This window comes from Oncorhynchus masou, chromosome 5 (assembly GCF_036934945.1).
Source record: "Oncorhynchus masou masou isolate Uvic2021 chromosome 5, UVic_Omas_1.1, whole genome shotgun sequence".
Lineage (NCBI taxonomy): Eukaryota > Metazoa > Chordata > Actinopteri > Salmoniformes > Salmonidae > Oncorhynchus > Oncorhynchus masou.
In genome coordinates this window covers 28,612,866-28,634,579 of record NC_088216.1, presented here as the reverse complement: position 1 = coordinate 28,634,579, position 21,714 = coordinate 28,612,866, and the positions used below count along the sequence as shown (strand labels likewise).

The window sequence follows — 21,714 nt, the reverse complement described above, 5'->3', positions numbered from 1 at the left end:
ACGGGTGTTTTATACAACAGTGTGTTTGTTCTCTTTTCAACTCCCTCTGCATATTTGCAATCAAACGTTCTTTGTATTATCTTTTACCAGATCTAATGTGTTATATTCTCCTACATTCCATTAACATTTCCACAAACTTCAAAGTGTTTCCTTTCAAATGGTACCAAGAATATGCATATCCTTGCTTCAATGCCTGAGCTACAGGCAGTTAGATTTGGGTATGTCATTTTAGCCGAAAATTGAAAAAAAGGGGCCAATCCTTAAGAGGTTTAACAATTTTATTCGTATTTATAAATGGCATAAAAGTTTGTTGTTAAAGGCACATAAAAGTTCACATGTTCCAGAAGGCATTTCTGCCCCCCCCAAAAAAGGTTTACGTTCAAATGGTTCTCCTGTGAAGTAGTGGCGCGCAACATACGCCTAGTTTCCTGAAATTAGTCACATATAGCCATTGATTCTTGAGGAAAACAACGTAAAAATGCCTTGTGTGCTTAGTTAGATTGTCATACCCCATCAGAACCCAAATTATAAGCTTACACCGTTGTTTGTAAACAATGTATGTGTAAACAAACACAGCATAGTTTTAACCTTGTCTGAAGGCTATGCTTATGATATCATGGATGGTCAGTATATGCATCCATAGCTCTGTCTGTGAATTTGAGAGTGGTTACATACCTCCAGCACCATCCCTCGGCTGTTTACGATGTCAGTGGCGGGGTGTCCTCTTTGTTATTGTCTGAACTTCAGATTGCCTCTTTAAATCACTGTGTTAAGTTTAATTAAAGTAAACTACTGAAAACACCATCATTAATGTGGGCCCTCGACTTTGAATCATTGAATTTGGCTTAACAGCATATTTAAAAGTAACCCATGTCATTATATCAAGATATTGGGAATCTCCTAGATATCTGATTATTACAACAGTCTAATGACAACTGTGATACACAACTCATTTTAACATGAAAAAAAATGCTCCTGATTAATAACAGAGTTTAACAGAACATTTGCATAATATAAATCTTAGCTGGTTACCCATGAAGTGCGTAGATAAAACCCCCGCATAGATGAAGGCCCTCTGGAAAATATCATACCATTCAATAACCCAATGGGTAACACTTCCCTCACCATCATCATGTTTCTCCCAAAAATGCATTCGACAGGAAGACATTTTGGCTGCCATGCTGTGTTTTCAAACACTTGTCTCCATATATTCCTTTCTGCGGTGCTCCCTCACCATTTTCTGCATGGTTGTGTCTGGCTTGAGGTCAGTTCGTCTTAGAAGTTTCTTTGTTTTTGGATCAGTCCTTTGCCTGTAAAAGGGTAAGAGTGTAGACCATTCTCATAAAAAAATGGGGTCAATTCATTTATTAATTTAGCTATTTCATTGTAATGTTTACAGACATAATGAACTACAAAAGATTCTCCCAGTCCTGGCAAATACTTGTTTATACTTCTTGTTTGGAGAATATTGAGAGAAAAAACTCAATCAAACTCAATGTTTCTACAGTTGTGCACGTAAGGAATGACAAACAATTGATTCAGTCACTACAGAAGGATCAAAGATGTACTTGTTGTAATAATTTGAGTGCACTATTAGTAGTAGTACATGAATGTATAATTCTAATCAATATTCAGAATCCAGCAACACACTTACATTTGTAGATGTTTCTCAATGTCCTTTCGCTCATAAACTGTTCCATCCTGGTTTTTAACTGGATCAATGAACATCTTCTTGGATAGCGGACAAATTAGATGTGAGGGAGTGAACTTCTTAGTCAACTCTTCACCCACCAATTTCTGTAAGTAAACAATATCGGATTATATTACAGTGTATGCTGTTAAACTAAAGTACTTGCTGTTCAAACAAATGTAGAACCTGACAAACCTGGAAACCAAGAAGGTGTGCTGCTTATATACATAGTAGTATACTACACATAACAGTGGTATGTGTTTCAGCATTTTATTCTTATTGATTTTTTATTTTATTATATATATTTCACCTTTATTTAACCAGGTAGGCTAGTTGAGAACAAGTTCTCATTTACAACTGCGACCTGGCCAAGATAAAGCAAAGCAGTGCGACACAAACATCAACACAGAGTTACACGTGAAATAAACAAGCGTACAGTCAATAACACAATAGAAAAAAGAGTCAACATACAATGTGTGCAAATAGAGTGAGGAGGTAAGGCAATAAATAGGCCATAGTAGCAAAGTAATTACAATTTAGCAGATTAACACTGGAGTGATAAATGAGCAGATGATGATGTGCAAGTAGAGATACTGTTGTGCAAAAGAGCAGAAAAGTAAATAAAAACAATATGGGGATGAGGTAGGTAGATTGAGTGGGCTATTTACAGATGGACTATGTACAGCTGCAGCGATCGGTTAGCTGCTCAGATAGCAGATGTTTAAAGTTAGTGAGGGAAATATAACTCTCCAGCTTCAGCTATTTTTGCAATTCGTTCCAGTCACTGGCAGCAGAGAACTGGAAGGAAAGGCGGCCAATGAGGTGTTGGCTTTGGGGATGACCAGTGAGATATACCTGCTGGATTGCATGCTACGGGTGGGTGTTGTTATCGTGACCAGTGAGCTGAGATAAGGCAGAGCTTTACCTAGCATAGATTTATAGATGACCTGGAGCCAGTGGGTCTGGCGACGAATATGTAGTGAGGGCCAGCCGACTAGAGCATACAGGTCGCAGTGGTGGGTGGTATAAGGGGCTTTGGTAACTAAACGGATCGCACTGTGATAGACTGCATCCAGTTTGCTAAGTAGAGCATTGGAAGCAATTTTGTAGATGACATTGCCGAAGTCGAGGATCGGTAGGTTAGTCAGTTTGACTAGGGTAAGTTTGGAGCAGTGAGTGAAGGAGGCTTTGTTGCGAAATAGGAAGCCGATTCAAGATTTGATTTTGGATTGGAGATGTTTAATATGAGTCTGGAAGGAGAGTTTACAGTCTCGCCAGACACCTGGGTATTTGTAGTTGTCTACAAATTCTAGGTTAGAACCGTCCAGGGTCGTGATGCTAGTCAGGCGGGCGGGTGCCAGCAGCAAACGGTTGAAAAGCATGCATTTGGTTTTACTAGCGTTTATGATCAGTTGGAGGCCACAGAAGGAGTGTTGTATGGCTTTTTTAAATGGTTTAAACCTTTATTTAACTAGGCAAGTCAGTTAAGAACCAATTCTTATTTTCAATGACAGCCTAGGAACAGTGGGCTAACTACCTGTTCAGGTATTTGTACCTTGTCAGCTCGGGGATTTGAACTTGCAACATTCCGGTTACTAGTCCAACGCTCTAAACACTAGGCTATCCTGCGCTCGTTTGGAGGTTTGTTAACACAGTGTCCAAAGAAGGGCCAGATGTATACAGAATGGTGTCGTCTGCGTAGAGGTGGATCAGGGAATCACCCGCAGCAAGTGCGACATCGTTGATATATACAGAGAAAAGAGTCGGCCCGAGAATTGAACACTGTGGTATCGCCAGAGGTCCGGACAACAGGCCCTTCGATTTGATACACTGAACTCTGTCTGCAAAGTAGTTGGTGAACCAGGCGAGGGGGTCATTTGAGAAACCAAGTCTGTTGAGTCTGCCGATAAGAATACGGTGATTGACAGAGTCGAAAGCCTTGGCCAGGTCGATGAAGATGGCTGCACAGTACTGGCTTTTATCGATGGCGGTTATGATATCATTTAGTACCTTGAGAGTGGCTGCACCCGTGACCAGCTCGGAAACCAGATTGCCAAGCGAAGAAGGTAGAGTGGGATTCGAAATGGTCAGTGATCTGTTTATTAGCTTGGCTTTCGAAGACTTTAGAAAGACAGGGCAGGATGGATATAGGTCTGTAACAGTTTGGGTCTAGAGTGTCATCCCCTTTGAAGATGGGGATAACCGCGGCAGCTTTCCAATCTTTAGGGATCTCGGAGGATACGAAAGAGAGGTTGAACAGACTGGTAATAAGGGTTGCAACAATGGCGGCGGATAGTTTTAGAAAGAGAGGGTCCAGAAAGAGGGTGGGGGGCAGGGCTGTAGGCCGGGGTGGGGTAGCCAAGAGGAAAGCATGGCCAGCCGTAGAGAAATGCTTATTGAAATTTTCGATTATCATGGATTTATCGGTGTTGACTGTGTTACCAAGCATCAGTGCAGTGGGCTGCTGGGAGGAGGTGCTCTTGTTCTCCATGGACTTTACAGTGTCCCAAAACTTTTTGGAGTTTGAGCAACAGGATGCAAATTTCTGTTTGAAAAAGCTAGCCTTTGCTTTCCTGACTGACTGCATGTATTGGTTCCTGACATCCCTGCACAGTTGCATATCGCTGAGACTATTCGATGCTATTGCAGTCCGCCACAGGATGTTTTTGTGCTGGTCGAGGGCAGTCAGGTCTGGAGTGATGATGAGGATTAGTCTGACGCTTTGCTTCAAATTCCTTGTGTGTGTGTGTGTGTGTGTGTGTGTGTGTGTGTGTGTGTCTCTCAGGAAGGTTATAAGCTAAAAGTCACAATTCTGTTCACATGTTTTAAATGTTTACATTTCAAATTTCTTGTGACACAATACATTTATGGGGTGAATTGGGCATTGCATTTGATAACATGTTAAACAGGGAAGATTGGTTTTGATATACTAGCAATTGTAAACCAAAGTGTGTAATGCAGTTACTCGTTGTCCTTAGACTGCTTTTAAAGTAAGGAAACACATATCTAAATAAGTCAAATTGCTGAACTATAAAAAAAAGAGGGGCGGGAGGAATATGTGCATTTACCTGTTCCATGTCATTCATTGAATTGCCTGCAGTTTCCTCTGTGTTTTTCTTGGCCTCTTGTTCATATTTTTCTCTGCTGGTTAGGAATTCCTCTGCCAAAATACTTTTACAAAACATTTTCATTTAGATAATATTAATGTAGGCATGAACTCAACATATTCAATATAATATATACAATATACCATTTGGAAACTAAGATGGATTTGAAATGACATCAAAATAATTCAAATGACTGTTGTATAGTGTCAAATAATTGTTCAAGTCAACCTGTCCAGTGGATCTTCAGGCTCAGGGACGATGAGCAGTCCATACACAGCATCCAAGATCTCTCTCATGGTTATGTTCGCCGAGTAGTTGCGGTCAAATATGTTGTGGCAGATACGCCCCACATTGTTTACGTTGCAGTGGTACACCTTTGTCCACATTAAGGGTATTTCATAATGGTTCATATGAAAGCATTGAACAAACATGATATTTCAGCCTGAAATCACACCAGAAACAAATCAACAGAGCTATATTTGTGGTGCATTTTAGTCTGAGCATCTGAGAGTGGCGGCATTTCAAATCCATGGGTGTTTTTGTTATGAGGGGTTTTCATTTTCGATCCTTACCCTTACCTTAACCACACTAGCCTGCCTCAATATAACCTTACCATAAACCTCAACCACACCAGCCTGCCTCAATATAACCTTACCCTAACCTTAACCACACTAGCCTGCCTCAATATAATACACTAATACTAGCCTGCATCAATATACCTTACCCTAACCTTAACCACACTAGCCTGCCTCAATATAACCTTACCCTAACCTTAACCACACTAGCCTGCCTCAATATAACCTTACCCTAACCTTAACCACACTAGCCTGCCTCAATATAACCTTACCCTAACCTTAACCACACTAGCCTGCCTCAATATAACCTTACCTTAACCACACTAGCCTGCCTCAATATAACCTTACCATAACCTTAACCACACTAGCCTGCCTCAATATAACCTTACCCTAACCTTAACCACACTAGCCTGCCTCAATATAACCTTACCCTAACCTTAACCACACTAGCCTGCCTCAATATAACCTTACCCTAACCTTAACCACACTAGCCTGCCTCAATATAATCTTACCCTAACCTTAACCACACTAGCCTGCCTCAATATAACCTTAGCCTGCCTAACCTTAACCACACTAGCCTGCCTCAATATAACCTTACCCTAACCTTAACCACACTAGCCTGCCTCAATATAACCTTACCTAACCTTAACCACACTAGCCTGCCTCAATATAACCTTACCTTAACCACACTAGCCTGCCTCAATATAACCTTACCTTAACCTTAACCACACTAGCCTGCCTCAATATAAACCTTAACCTTAACCACACTAGCCTGCCTCAATATAAACCTTAACCACACTAGCCTGCCTCAATATAACCTTAACCACACTAGCCTGCCTCAATATAACCTTACCTTAACCACACTAGCCTGCCTCAATATAACCTTACCTTAACCACACTAGCCTGCCTCAATATAACCTTACCTTAACCTTAACACTAGCCTGCCTCAATATAACCTTACCTTAACCTTAACCACACTAGCCTGCCTCAATATAACCTTACCTAACCTTAACCACACTAGCCTGCCTCAATATAACCTCAATATAACCACACTTCAATATAACCTTACCCTAACCTTAACCACACTAGCCTGCCTCAATATAACCTTACCCTAACCTTAACCACACTAGCCTGCCTCAATATAACCTTACCATAACCACACTAGCCTGCCTCAATATAACCTTAACCTTAACCACACTAGCCTAGCCTGCCTCAATATAACCTTACCTTAACCACACTACCTTAACCTTACCCTAACCACACTAGGCTGCCTCAATTTAACCTTACCCTAACCTTAACCACACTAGCCTGCCTCAATATAACCTTACCCTAACCTTAACCACACTAGCCTGCCTCAATATAACCTTACCCTAACCTTAACCACACTAGCCTGCCTCAATATAACCTTACCCTAACCTTAACCACACTAGCCTGCCTCAATATAACCTTACCCTAACCTTAACCACACTAGCCTGCCTCAATATAACCTTACCCTAACCTTAACCACACTAGCCTGCCTCAATATAACCTTACCCTAACCTTAACCACACTAGCCTGCCTCAATATAACCTTACCTTAACCACACTAGCCTGCCTCAATATAACCTTACCTTAACCTTAACCACACTAGCCTGCCTCAATATAACCTTACCTTAACCAACCAATTAACCACACTAGCCTGCCTCAATATAACCTTACCTTAACCACACTAGCCTGCCTCAATATAACCTAACCTTAACCTTAACCACACTAGCCTGCCTCAATATAACCTTACCTTAACCACACTAGCCTGCCTCAATATAACCTTACCTAACCTTAACCACACTAGCCTGCCTCAATATAACCTTACCCTTAACACTTAACAATATAACTAGCCTAGCCTGCCTCAATATAACCTTACCCTAACCTTAACCACACTAGCCTGCCTCAATATAACCTTACCTTAACCACACTAGCCTGCCTCAATATAACCTTACCTTAACCTTAACCTTAACCACACTAGCCTGCCTCAATATAACCTTACCCTAACCTTAACCACACTAGCCTGCCTCAATATAACCTTACCTTAACCTTAACCACACTAGCCTGCCTCAATATAACCTTACCTTAACCACACTAGCCTGCCTCAATATAACCTTACCCTAACCTTAACCACACTAGCCTGCCTCAATATAACCTTACCATAACCTTAACCACACTAGCCTGCCTCAATATAACCTTACCCTAACCTTAACCACACTAGCCTGCCTCAATATAACCTTACCCTAACCTTAACCACACTAGCCTGCCTCAATATAACCTTACCCTAACCTTAACCACACTAGCCTGCCTCAATATAATAACCTTAACCTTAACCACACTAGCCTGCCTCAATATAACCTTACTTAACCTTAACCACACTAGCCTGCCTCAATATAATATAACCTTAACCACACTAGCCTGCCTCAATATAAACCTTAACCACACTAGCCTGCCTCAATATAACCTTACCTTAACCTTAACCACACTAGCCTGCCTCAATATAACCTTACCTAACCTTAACCACACTAGCCTGCCTCAATATAACCTTACCTTAACCTTAACCACACTAGCCTGCCTCAATATAACCTTACCGTAACCTTAACCACACTAGCCTGCCTCAATATAACCTTATCTTAACCTTAACCACACTAGCCTGCCTCAATATAACCTTAACCACACTAGCCTGCCTCAATATAACCTTACCTTAACCACACTAGCCTGCCTCAATATAACCTTAGCCTGCCTCAATATAACCTTAACCACACTAGCCTGCCTCAATATAACCTTTAACCTTAACCACACTAGCCTGCCTCAATATAACCTTACCTTAACCACACTAGCCTGCCTCAATATAAACCTTAACCACACTAGCCTGCCTCAATATAACCTTACCCTAACCTTAACCACACTAGCCTGCCTCAATATAACCTACCCTAACCTTAACCACACTAGCCTGCCTCAATATAACCTTACCCTAACCTTAACCACACTAGCCTGCCTCAATATAACCTTTACCTTAACCACACTAGCCTGCCTCAATTTAACCTTACCCTAACCACACTAGCCTGCCTCAATTTAACCTTACCCTAACCCTAAACACACTAGCCTGCCTCAATATAACCTTACCGTAACATTAACCACACTAGCCTGCCTCAATTTACCCTTACCCTAACCTTAACCACACTAGCCTGCCTCAATATAACCTTACCTTAACCTTAACACACTAGCCTGCCTCAATATAACCTTACCCTAACCACACTAGCCTGCCTCAATATAACCTTACCCTAACCTTAACCACACTAGCCTGCCTCAATATAACCTTAACCTTACCTTAACCACACTAGCCTGCCTCAATATAACCTTACCTTAACCTTAACACTAGCCTGCCTCAATATAAACCTTAACCTTAACCACACTAGCCTGCCTCAATATAACCTTAACCACACTAGCCTGCCTCAATATAACCTTACCTTAACCTTAACCACACTAGCCTGCCTCAATATAACCTTATCTTAACCTTAACCACACTAGCCTGCCTCAATATAACCTTACCTTAACCTTAACCACACTAGCCTGCCTCAATATAACCTTACCTTAACCTTAACCACACTAGCCTGCCTCAATATAACCTTACCTTAACCTTAACCACACTAGCCTGCCTCAATATTATTTTAACCTTAACCACACTAGCCTGCCTCAATATAACCTTACCTAACTTAACCACACTAGCCTGCCTCAATATAACCTTACCTTAACCTAACCACACTAGCCTGCCTCAATATAACCTTAACCACACTAGCCTGCCTCAATATAACCTTTAACCACACTAGCCTGCCTCAATATAACCTTACCTTAACCTTAACCACACTAGCCTGCCTCAATATAACCTTCAACCTTAACCTAACCTTAACCACACTAGCCTGCCTCAATATAACCTTACCTTAACCTTAACCACACTAGCCTGCCTCAATATAACCTTACCTTAACCACACTAGCCTGCCTCAATATAACCTTACCTAACCTAACCACACTAGCCTGCCTCAATATAACCTTACCCTAACCACACTAGCCTGCCTCAATATAACCTTACCTTAACCACACTAGCCTGCCTCAATATAACCTTACCCTAACCTTAACCACACTAGCCTGCCTCAATATAACCTTACCTTAACCACACTAGCCTGCCTCAATATAACCTTACCTTAACCTTAACCACACTAGCCTGCCTCAATATAACCTTACCCTAACCTTAACCACACTAGCCTGCCTCAATATAACCTTACCTTAACCACACTAGCCTGCCTCAATATAACCTTACCCTAACCACACACTAGCCTGCCTCAATATAACCTTACCCTTTTTAACCACACTAGCCTGCCTCAATATAACCTTACCCTAACCTTAACCACACTAGCCTGCCTCAATATAATATAACCTTAACCTTAACCACACTAGCCTGCCTCAATATAACCTTAACCTTACCTTAACCACACTAGCCTGCCTCAATATAACCTTACCTTAACCTTAACCACACTAGCCTGCCTCAATATAACCTTACTAACCTTAACCACACTAGCCTGCCTCAATATAACCTTACCCTAACCTTAACCACACTAGCCTGCCTCAATATAACCTTACCTTAACCACACTAGCCTGCCTCAATATAACCTTACCTTAACCTTAACCACACTAGCCTGCCTCAATATAACCTTACCCTAACCTTAACCACACTAGCCTGCCTCAATATAACCTTACCTAACCTTAACCACACTAGCCTGCCTCAATATAACCTTACCTTAACCACACTAGCCTGCCTCAATATAACCTTACCTTAACCTTAACCACACTAGCCTGCCTCAATATAACCTTACCTTAACCACACTAGCCTGCCTCAATATAACCTTACCTTAACCTTAACCACACTAGCCTGCCTCAATATAACCTTACCTTAACCTTAACCACACTAGCCTGCCTCAATATAACCTTACCTTAACCTTAACCACACTAGCCTGCCTCAATATAACCTTACCTTAACCTTAACCACACTAGCCTGCCTCAATATAACCTTACCTAACCTTAACCACACTAGCCTGCCTCAATATAACCTTACCTTAACCTTAACCACACTAGCCTGCCTCAATATAACCTAACCACACTACCTCAATATAACCTTACCTTAACCACACTAGCCTGCCTCAATATAACCTTACCCTAACCTTAACCACACTAGCCTGCCTCAATATAACCTTACCCTAACCTTAACCACACTAGCCTGCCTCAATATAACCTTACCTAACCTTAACCACACTAGCCTGCCTCAATATAACCTTACTAACCTTAACCACACTAGCCTGCCTCAATATAACCTTACCCTAACCTTAACCACACTAGCCTGCCTCAATATAACCTTACCTAACCTTAACCACACTAGCCTGCCTCAATATAACCTTACCCTAACCTTAACCACACTAGCCTGCCTCAATATAACCTTACCCTAACCTTAACCACACTAGCCTGCCTCAATATAACCTTACCTTAACCACACTAGCCTGCCTCAATATAACCTTACCTTAACCTTAACCACACTAGCCTGCCTCAATATAACCTTACCTTAACCACACTAGCCTGCCTCAATATAACCTTACCCTAACCTTAACCACACTAGCCTGCCTCAATATAACCTTACCCTAACCTTAACCACACTAGCCTGCCTCAATATAACCTTACCCTAACCTTAACCACACTAGCCTGCCTCAAATATAACCTTAACCACACTAACCAATATAACCTTAACCTTTAACTAGCCTGCCTCAATATAACCTTACCTTAACCTTAACCACACTAGCCTGCCTCAATATAACCTTACCCTAACCTTAACCACACTAGCCTGCCTCAATATAACCTTACCCTAACCTTAACCACACTAGCCTGCCTCAATATAACCTTACCCTAACCTTAACCACACTAGCCTGCCTCAATATAACCTTACCTAACCTTAACCACACTAGCCTGCCTCAATATACCTTACCTAACCTTAACCACACTAGCCTGCCTCAATATAACCTTACCCTAACCTTAACCACACTAGCCTGCCTCAATATAACCTTACCCTAACCTTAACCACACTAGCCTGCCTCAATATAACCTTACCCTAACCTTAACCACACTAGCCTGCCTCAATATAACCTTACCCTAACCTTAACCACACTAGCCTGCCTCAATATAACCTTACCTTAACCTTAACCACACTAGCCTGCCTCAATATAACCTTACCCTAACCTTAACCACACTAGCCTGCCTCAATATAACCTTACCCTAACCTTAACCACACTAGCCTGCCTCAATATAACCTTACCCTAACCTTAACCACACTAGCCTGCCTCAATATAACCTTACCCTAACCTTAACCACACTAGCCTGCCTCAATATAACCTTACCCTAACCTTAACCACACTAGCCTGCCTCAATATAACCTTACCCTAACCTTAACCACACTAGCCTGCCTCAATATAACCTTACCCTAACCTTAACCACACTAGCCTGCCTCAATATAACCTTACCTTAACCTTAACCACACTAGCCTGCCTCAATATAACCTTACCTTAACCTTAACCACACTAGCCTGCCTCAATATAACCTTACCCTAACCTTAACCACACTAGCCTGCCTCAATATAACCTTACCCTAACCTTAACCACACTAGCCTGCCTCAATATAACCTTACCCTAACCTTAACCACACTAGCCTGCCTCAATATAACCTTACCCTAACCTTAACCACACTAGCCTGCCTCAATATAACCTTACCTAACCTTAACTGCCTCAATATAACCTTACCTTAACACTAGCCTGCCTCAATATAACCTTACCTAACCTTAACCACACTAGCCTGCCTCAATATAACCTTACCTAACCTTAACCACACTAGCCTGCCTCAATATAACCTTACCCTAACCTTAACCACACTAGCCTGCCTCAATATAACCTAACCTTAACCACACTAGCCCAATTAACCACACTAGCCTGCCTCAATATAACCTTACCCTAACCTTAACCACACTAGCCTGCCTCAATATAACCTTACCCTAACCTTAACCACACTAGCCTGCCTCAATATAACCTTACCCTAACCTTAACCACACTAGCCTGCCTCAATATAACCTTACCCTAACCTTAACCACACTAGCCTGCCTCAATATAACCTTACCCTAAATTTAACCACACTAGCCTGTCTAATAACCTTAACCTAACCACACACTAGCCTGCCTCAATATAACCTTACCGTAACCTTAACCACACTAGCCTGCCTCAATTTACCCTTACCCTAAATTTAACCACACTAGCCTGCCTCAATATAACCTTACCCTAACCTTAACCACACTAGCCTGCCTCAATATAACCTTACCCTAACCTTAACCACACTAGCCTGCCTCAATATAACCTTACCCTAACCTTAACCACACTAGCCTGCCTCAATATAACCTTACCCTAACCTTAACCACACTAGCCTGCCTCAATATAACCTTACCCTAACCTTAACCACACTAGCCTGCCTCAATATAACCTTACCCTAACCTTAACCACACTAGCCTGCCTCAATATAACCACACTTGCCCCTATAACCTTAACCACACTAGCCTGCCTCAATATAACCTTTACCCTAACCTTAACCACACTAGCCTGCCTCAATATAACCTTACCGTAACCTTAACCACACTAGCCTGCCTCAATATAACCTTACCCTAACCTTAACCACACTAGCCTGCCTCAATATAACCTTACCCTAACCTTAACCACACTAGCCTGCCTCAATATAACCTTACCGTAACCTTAACCACACTAGCCTGCCTCAATATAACCTTACCCTAACCTTAACCACACTAGCCTGCCTCAATTTACCCTTACAGTAACCTTAACCACACTAGCCTGCCTCAATATAACCTTACCGTAACCTTAACCACACTAGCCTGCCTCAATATAACATAACCTTAACCACACTAGCCTGCCTCAATTTAACCTTACCCTAACCTTAACCACACTAGCCTGCCTCAATTTAACCTTACCTTAACCACACTAGCCTGCCTCAATATAACCTTACCCTAACCACACTAGCCTGCCTCAATTTAACCTTACCTAACCACACTAGCCTGCCTCAATATAACCTTACCCTAACCACACTAGCCTGCCTCAATTTAACCTTACCTTAACCACACACTAGCCTGCCTCAATATAACCTTACCCTAACCACACACTAGCCTGCCTCAATTTACCCTAACCATAACCACACTAGCCTGCCTCAATTTAACCTTACCCTAACCACACTAGCCTGCCTCAATATAACCTTACCTTAACCACACTAGGCTGCCTCAATTTAACCTTACACTAACCTTAACCACACTAGCCTGCCTCAATATAACCTTACCTTAACCTTAACCACACTAGCCTGCCTCAATTTAACCTTACCGTAACCCTAACCACACACTAGCCTGCCTCAATTTAACCTTACCGTAACCCTAACCACACACTAGCCTGCCTCAATTTAACCTTACCGTAACCCTAACCACACACTAGCCTGCCTCAATTTACCCTTACCCTAACCACACACTAGCCTGCCTCAATTTAACCTTACCCTAACCATACTAGCCTGCCTCAATTTAACCTTACCCTAACCCTAACCACACACTAGCCTGCCTCAATTTAACCTTACCCTAACCCTAACCACACTAGCCTGCCTCAATTTAACCTTACCCTAACCACACTAGCCTGCCTCAATTTAACCTTAACCTAACCACACTAGCCTGCCTCAATTTAACCTTACCTTAACCACACTAGCCTGCCTCAATTTAACCTTACCCTAACCACGCACTAGCCTGCCTCAATTTAGCCTTACCCTAAACACACTAGCCTGCCTCAATTTAACCTTACCCTAACCCTAACCACACACTAGCCTGCCTCAATTTAACCTTACCCTAACCCTAACCACACTAGCCTGCCTCAATTTAACCTTACCCTAACCACACTAGCCTGCCTCAATTTAACCTTAACCTAACAACACTAGCCTGCCTCAATTTAACCTTACCTTAACCACACTAGCCTGCCTCAATTTAACCTTACCCTAACCACGCACTAGCCTGCCTCAATTTAGCCTTACCCTAAACACACTAGCCTGCCTCAATTTAACCTTACCCTGACCCTAACCACACACTAGCCTGCCTCAATTTAACCTTACCCTAACCCCACACTAGCCTGCCTCAATTTAACCTTACCCTAACCCTAACCACACTAGCCTGCCTCAATTTAACCTTACCTAACCACACTAGCCTGCCTCAATTTAACCTTACCTTAACCACACTAGCCTGCCTCAATTTAACCTTACCCTAACCACGCACTAGCCTGCCTCAATTTAGCCTTACCCTAACAACACTAGCCTGCCTCAATTTAACCTTACCCTAAACACACTAGCCTGCCTCAATTTAACCTTACCCTAACCACACTAGCCTGCCTCAATTTAACCTTACCCTAACCCTAAACACACTAGCCTGCCTCAATATAACCTTACCCTAACCCTAACCACACACTAGCCTGCCTCAATTTAACCTTACCCTAACCACACACTAGCCTGCCTCAATTTAACCTTACCCTAACCACGCACTAGCCTGCCTCAATTTAACCTTACCCTAACCCTAACCACACACTAGCCTGCCTCAATATAACCTTACCTTAACCACACTAGCCTGCCTCAATATAACCTTACCTTAACCACACTAGCCTGCCTCAATATAACCTTACCATAACCACACTAGCCTGCCTCAATATAACCTTACCTTAACCACACTAGCCTGCCTCAATATAACCTTACCTTAACCACACTAGCCTGCCTCAATATAACCTTACCTTAACCTTAACCACACTAGCCTGCCTCAATATAACCTTACCCTAACCTTAACCACACTAGCCTGCCTCAATATAACCTTACCCTAACCTTAACCACACTAGCCTGCCTCAATATAACCCTTAACCTTAACCACACTAGCCTGCCTCAATTTACCCTTACCGTAACCTTAACCACACTAGCCTGCCTCAATATAACCTTACCCTTAACCACACTAGCCTGCCTCAATATAACCTTACCGTAACCTTAACCACACTAGCCTGCCTCAATTTAACCTTACCGTAACCTTAACCACACTAGCCTGCCTCAATTTACCCTTACCGTAACCTTAACCACACTAGCCTGTCTCAATATAACATAACCTTAACCACACTAGCCTGCCTCAATTTAACCTTACCCTAACCTTAACCACACTAGCCTGCCTCAATTTAACCTTACCTTAACCACACTAGCCTGCCTCAATATAACCTTAACCTAACCACACTAGCCTGCCTCAATATAACCTTACCCTAACCACACTAGCCTGCCTCAATTTAACCTTACCTTAACCACACACTAGCCTGCCTCAATATAACCTTACCCTAACCTTAACCACACTAGCCTGCCTCAATATAACCTTACCTTAACCACACTAGCCTGCCTCAATATAACCTTACCCTAACCTTAACCACACTAGCCTGCCTCAATATAACCTTACCTTAACCTTAACCACACTAGCCTGCCTCAATATAACCTTACCTAACCTTAACCACACTAGCCTGCCTCAATATAACCTTACCTTAACCACACTAGCCTGCCTCAATATAACCTTACCTTAACCACACTAGCCTGCCTCAATATAACCTTACCCTTACCTTAACCACACTAGCCTGCCTCATTATAACCTTACCCTAACCTTAACCACACTAGCCTGCCTCAATATAACCTTACCCTAACCTTAACCACACTAGCCTGCCTCAATATAACCTTACCCTAACCTTAACCACACTAGCCTGCCTCAACGTAACCTTAACCACACTAGCCTGCCTCAATATAACCTTACCCTAACCTTAACCACACTAGCCTGCCTCAATATAACCTTACCGTAACCTTAACCACACTAGCCTGCCTCAATTTAACCTTACCGTAACCTTAACCACACTAGCCTGCCTCAATTTACCCTTACAGTAACCTTAACCACACTAGCCTGTCTCAATATAACATAACCTTAACCACACTAGCCTGCCTCAATTTAACCTTACCCTAACCTTAACCACACTAGCCTGCCTCATTTTAACCTTAACCTAACCACACTAGCCTGCCTCAATATAACCTTACCCTAACCACACTAGCCTGCATCAATTTAACCTTACCTTAACCACACACTAGCCTGCCTCAATATAACCTTACCCTAACCACACTAGCCTGCCTCAATATAACCTTACCCTAACAACACTAGCCTGCCTCAATTTAACCTTACCCTAAACACACTAGCCTGCCTCAATTTAACCTTACCCTAACCACACTAGCCTGCCTCAATTTAACCTTACCCTAACCCTAAACACACTAGCCTGCCTCAATATAACCTTACCCTAACCCTAACCACACACTAGCCTGCCTCAATTTAACCTTACCCTAACCCACACTAGCCTGCCTCAATTTAACCTTACCTTAACCTTAACTAGCCTGCCTCAATTTAACCTTACCCTAACCCTAACCACACACTAGCCTGCCTCAATATAACCTTACCTTAACCACACTAGCCTGCCTCAATATAACCTTACCTTAACCACACTAGCCTGCCTCAATATAACCTTACCTTAACCACACTAGCCTGCCTCAATATAACCTTACCTTAACCACACTAGCCTGCCTCAATATAACCTTACCTTAACCACACTAGCCTGCCTCAATATAACCTTACCTTAACCTTAACCACACTAGCCTGCCTCAATATAACCTTACCCTAACCTTAACCACACTAGCCTGCCTCAATATAACCTTACCTTAACCTTAACCACACTAGCCTGCCTCAATATAACCTTACCTTAACCACACTAGCCTGCCTCAATATAACCTTACCCTAACCTTAACCACACTAGCCTGCCTCAATATAACCTTATCTTAACCTTAACCACACTAGCCTGCCTCAATATAACCTTACCCTAACCTTAACCACACTAGCCTGCCTCAATATAACCTTACCTTAACCACACTAGCCTGCCTCAATATAACCTTACCCTAACCTTAACCACACTAGCCTGCCTCAATATAACCTTACCTTAACCACACTAGCCTGCCTCAATATAACCTTACCTTAACCACACTAGCCTGCCTCATTATAACCTTACCCTAACCTTAACCACACTAGCCTGCCTCAATATAATCTTACCCACACTAGCCTGCCTCAATATAACCTTACCGTAACCTTAACCACACTAGCCTGCCTCAATATAACCTTACCCTAACCTTACCTTAACCACACTAGCCTGCCTCAATATAACCTTACCCACTAGCCTGCCTCAATAAACACACTAGCCTGCCTCAATATAACCTTACCTTAACCTTAACCACACTAGCCTGCCTCAATATAACCTTACCTTAACCTTAACCACACTAGCCTGCCTCAATATAACCTTACCTAACCTTAACCACACTAGCCTGCCTCAATATAACCTTACCTTAACCTTAACCACACTAGCCTGCCTCAATATAACCTTACCTTAACCTTAACCACACTAGCCTGCCTCAATATAACCTTACCTTAACCACACTAGCCTGCCTCAATATAACCTTACCTTAACCACACTAGCCTGCCTCAATATAACCTTACCTTAACCTTAACCACACTAGCCTGCCTCAATATAACCTTACCTTAACCACACTAGCCTGCCTCAATATAACCTTACCTTAACCTTAACCACACTAGCCTGCCTCAATATAACCTTACCTTAACCTTAACCACACTAGCCTGCCTCAATATAACCTTACCTTAACCACACTAGCCTGCCTCAATATAACCTTACCCTAACCTTAACCACACTAGCCTGCCTCAATATAAACCTTAACCTTTAGCCTGCCCAATATAAACCTTAACCACACTAGCCTGCCTCAATATAACCTTACCCTAACCTTAACCACACTAGCCTGCCTCAATATAACCTTACCCTAACCTTAACCACACTAGCCTGCCTCAATATAACCTTACCTTAACCACACTAGCCTGCCTCAATATAACCTTACCCTAACCTTAACCACACTAGCCTGCCTCAATATAACCTTACCCTAACCTTAACCACACTAGCCTGCCTCAATATAACCTTACCTTAACCTTAACCACACTAGCCTGCCTCAATATAACCTTACCCTAACCTTAACCACACTAGCCTGCCTCAATATAACCTTACCTTAACCACACTAGCCTGCCTCAATATAACCTTACCTTAACCACACTAGCCTGCCTCAATATAACCTTACCCTAACCTTAACCACACTAGCCTGCCTCAATATAACCTTACCCTAACCACACTAGCCTGCCTCAATATAACCTAACCACACTTAACCTTAACCACACTAGCCTGCCTCAATATAACCTTACACACTAACAATTTAACCTTACCCTAACTACACACTAGCCTGCCTCAATATAACCTTACCTTAACCACACTAGCCTGCCTCAATATAACCTTAACCTTAACCACACTAGCCTGCCTCAATATAACCTTACCTTAACCACACTAGCCTGCCTCAATATAACCTTACCTTAACCACACTAGCCTGCCTCAATATAACCTTACCTAACCTTAACCACACTAGCCTGCCTCAATTTAACCTTACCCTAACCACCACACTAGCCTGCCTCAATATAACCTTACCCTAACCTTAACCACACTAGCCTGCCTCAATATAACCTTACCTTAACCTTAACCACACTAGCCTGCCTCAATATAACCTTACCTTAACCTTAACCACACTAGCCTGCCTCAATATAACCTTACCTTAACCTTAACCACACTAGCCTGCCTCAATATAACCTTAACCACTAACCTTAACCACACTAGCCTGCCTCAATATAACCTTACCCTAACCTTAACCACACTAGCCTGCCTCAATATAACCTTACCCCTTAACCACACTAGCCTGCCTCAATATAACCTTACCTTAACCACACTAGCCTGCCTCAATATAACCTTACCCTTACCTTAACCACACTAGCCTGCCTCATTATAACCTTACCCTAACCTTAACCACACTAGCCTGCCTCAATATAACCTTACCCTAACCTTAACCACACTAGCCTGCCTCAATATAACCTTACCCTAACCTTAACCACACTAGCCTGCCTCAATATAACCTTACCCTAACCTTAACCACACTAGCCTGCCTCTTAATATAACCTAGCCTGCCTAACCTTAACCACACTAGCCTGCCTCAATATAACCTTACCTTAACCACACTAGCCTGCCTCAATATAACCTTACCTTAACCACACTAGCCTGCCTCAATATAACCTTACCTTAACCACACTAGCCTGCCTCAATATAACCTTACCTTAACCTTAACCACACTAGCCTGCCTCAATATAACCTTACCTTAACCACACTAGCCTGCCTCAATATAACCTTACCTTAACCTTAACCACACTAGCCTGCCTCAATATAACCTTACCTAACCTTAACCACACTAGCCTGCCTCAATATAACCTTACCTTAACCTTAACCACACTAGCCTGCCTCAATATAACCTTACCTTAACCTTAACCACACTAGCCTGCCTCAATATAACCTTACCTTAACCTTAACCACACTAGCCTGCCTCAATATATAACCTTAACCACACTAGCCTGCCTCAATATAACCTTAACCACACAAGCCTGCCTCAATATAACCTTACCTTAACCTTAACCACACTAGCCTGCCTCAATATAACCTTACCTTAACCACACTAGCCTGCCTCAATATAACCTTACCCTAACCTTAACCACACTAGCCTGCCTCAATATAACCTTACCCTAACCTTAACCACACTAGCCTGCCTCAATATAACCTTACCCTTAACCACACTAGCCTGCCTCAATATAACCTTACCCTAACCTTAACCACACTAGCCTGCCTCAATATAACCTTACCCTAACCTTAACCACACTAGCCTGCCTCAATATAACCTACCCTAACCTTAACCACACTAGCCTGCCTCAATATAACCTTAGCCTGCCTCTAACCTTAACCACACTAGCCTGCCTCAATATAACCTTACCCTAACCTTAACCACACTAGCCTGCCTCAATATAACCTTACCCTAACCTTAACCACACTAGCCTGCCTCAATATAACCTTACCTAACCTTAACCACACTAGCCTGCCTCAATATAACCTTACCTTAACCACACTAGCCTGCCTCAATATAACCTTACCTTAACCACACTAGCCTGCCTCAATATAACCTAACCACACTACCTTAAACCTTAACCACACTAGCCTGCCTCAATATAACCTTACCCTAACCTTAACCACACTAGCCTGCCTCAATATAACCTTACCTTAACCTTAACCACACTAGCCTGCCTCAATATAACCTTACCCTAACCTAAACCACACTAGCCTGCCTCAATATAACCCTAACCTTAACCACACTAGCCTGCCTCAATATAACCTTACCTAACCTTAACCACACTAGCCTGCCTCAATATAACCTTACCTTAACCACACTAGCCTGCCTCAATATAACCTTACCTTAACCTTAACCACACTAGCCTGCCTCAATATAACCTTACCTTAACCACACTAGCCTGCCTCAATATAACCTTACCTTAACCACACTAGCCTGCCTCATATATAACCACACTAGCCTGCCCTTACCCTTAACCACACTAGCCTGCCTCAATATATAACACTTACCTCAATATAACCTTAACCACACTAGCCTGCCTCAATATAACCTTACCCTAACCTTAACCACACTAGCCTGCCTCAATATAATTTAACCTTAGCCTGCCTCAATATAAACCTTAACCACACTAGCCTGCCTCAATATAACCTTACCTTAACCTTAACCACACTAGCCTGCCTCAATATAACCTTAACCTTAACCACACTAGCCTGCCTCAATATAACCTTACCCTAACCTTAACCACACTAGCCTGCCTCAATATAACCTTACCCTAACCTTAACCACACTAGCCTGCCTCAATATAACCTTACCCTAACCTTAACCACACTAGCCTGCCTCAATATAACCTTTAACCTTAACCACACTAGCCTGCCTCAATATAACCTACCTAACCTTAACCACACTAGCCTGCCTCAATATAACCTTACCCTAACCTTAACCACACTAGCCTGCCTCAATATAACCTACCCTAACCTTAACCACACTAGCCTGCCTCAATATAAACCTTAACCTTAACCACACTAGCCTGCCTCAATATAACCTTACCCCTTAACCACACCACA

The 21,714-nt window shown here is 42.5% G+C and overlaps 1 protein-coding gene across 2 annotated transcripts in view; it reads right to left on the bottom strand.

Annotated features, from left to right (window-relative positions):
• Positions 1-260: 260 nt before the first annotated feature.
• The window catches only part of LOC135539350 (uncharacterized), a 68,564-nt gene continuing 47,110 nt past the window's right edge, over positions 261-21,714 (bottom strand). For both annotated transcript variants that reach the window (XM_064965171.1, XM_064965173.1), the window contains 4 exons: positions 5,026-5,171; positions 4,759-4,861; positions 1,655-1,797; positions 261-1,310 (listed from right to left, as the gene is read on the bottom strand). In XM_064965171.1, coding sequence (XP_064821243.1) covers positions 1,190-1,310; positions 1,655-1,797; positions 4,759-4,861; positions 5,026-5,171 — 513 coding nt within the window. In that variant the 3' untranslated portion in view covers positions 261-1,189. The remainder of the gene's footprint in view (positions 1,311-1,654; positions 1,798-4,758; positions 4,862-5,025; positions 5,172-21,714) is intronic.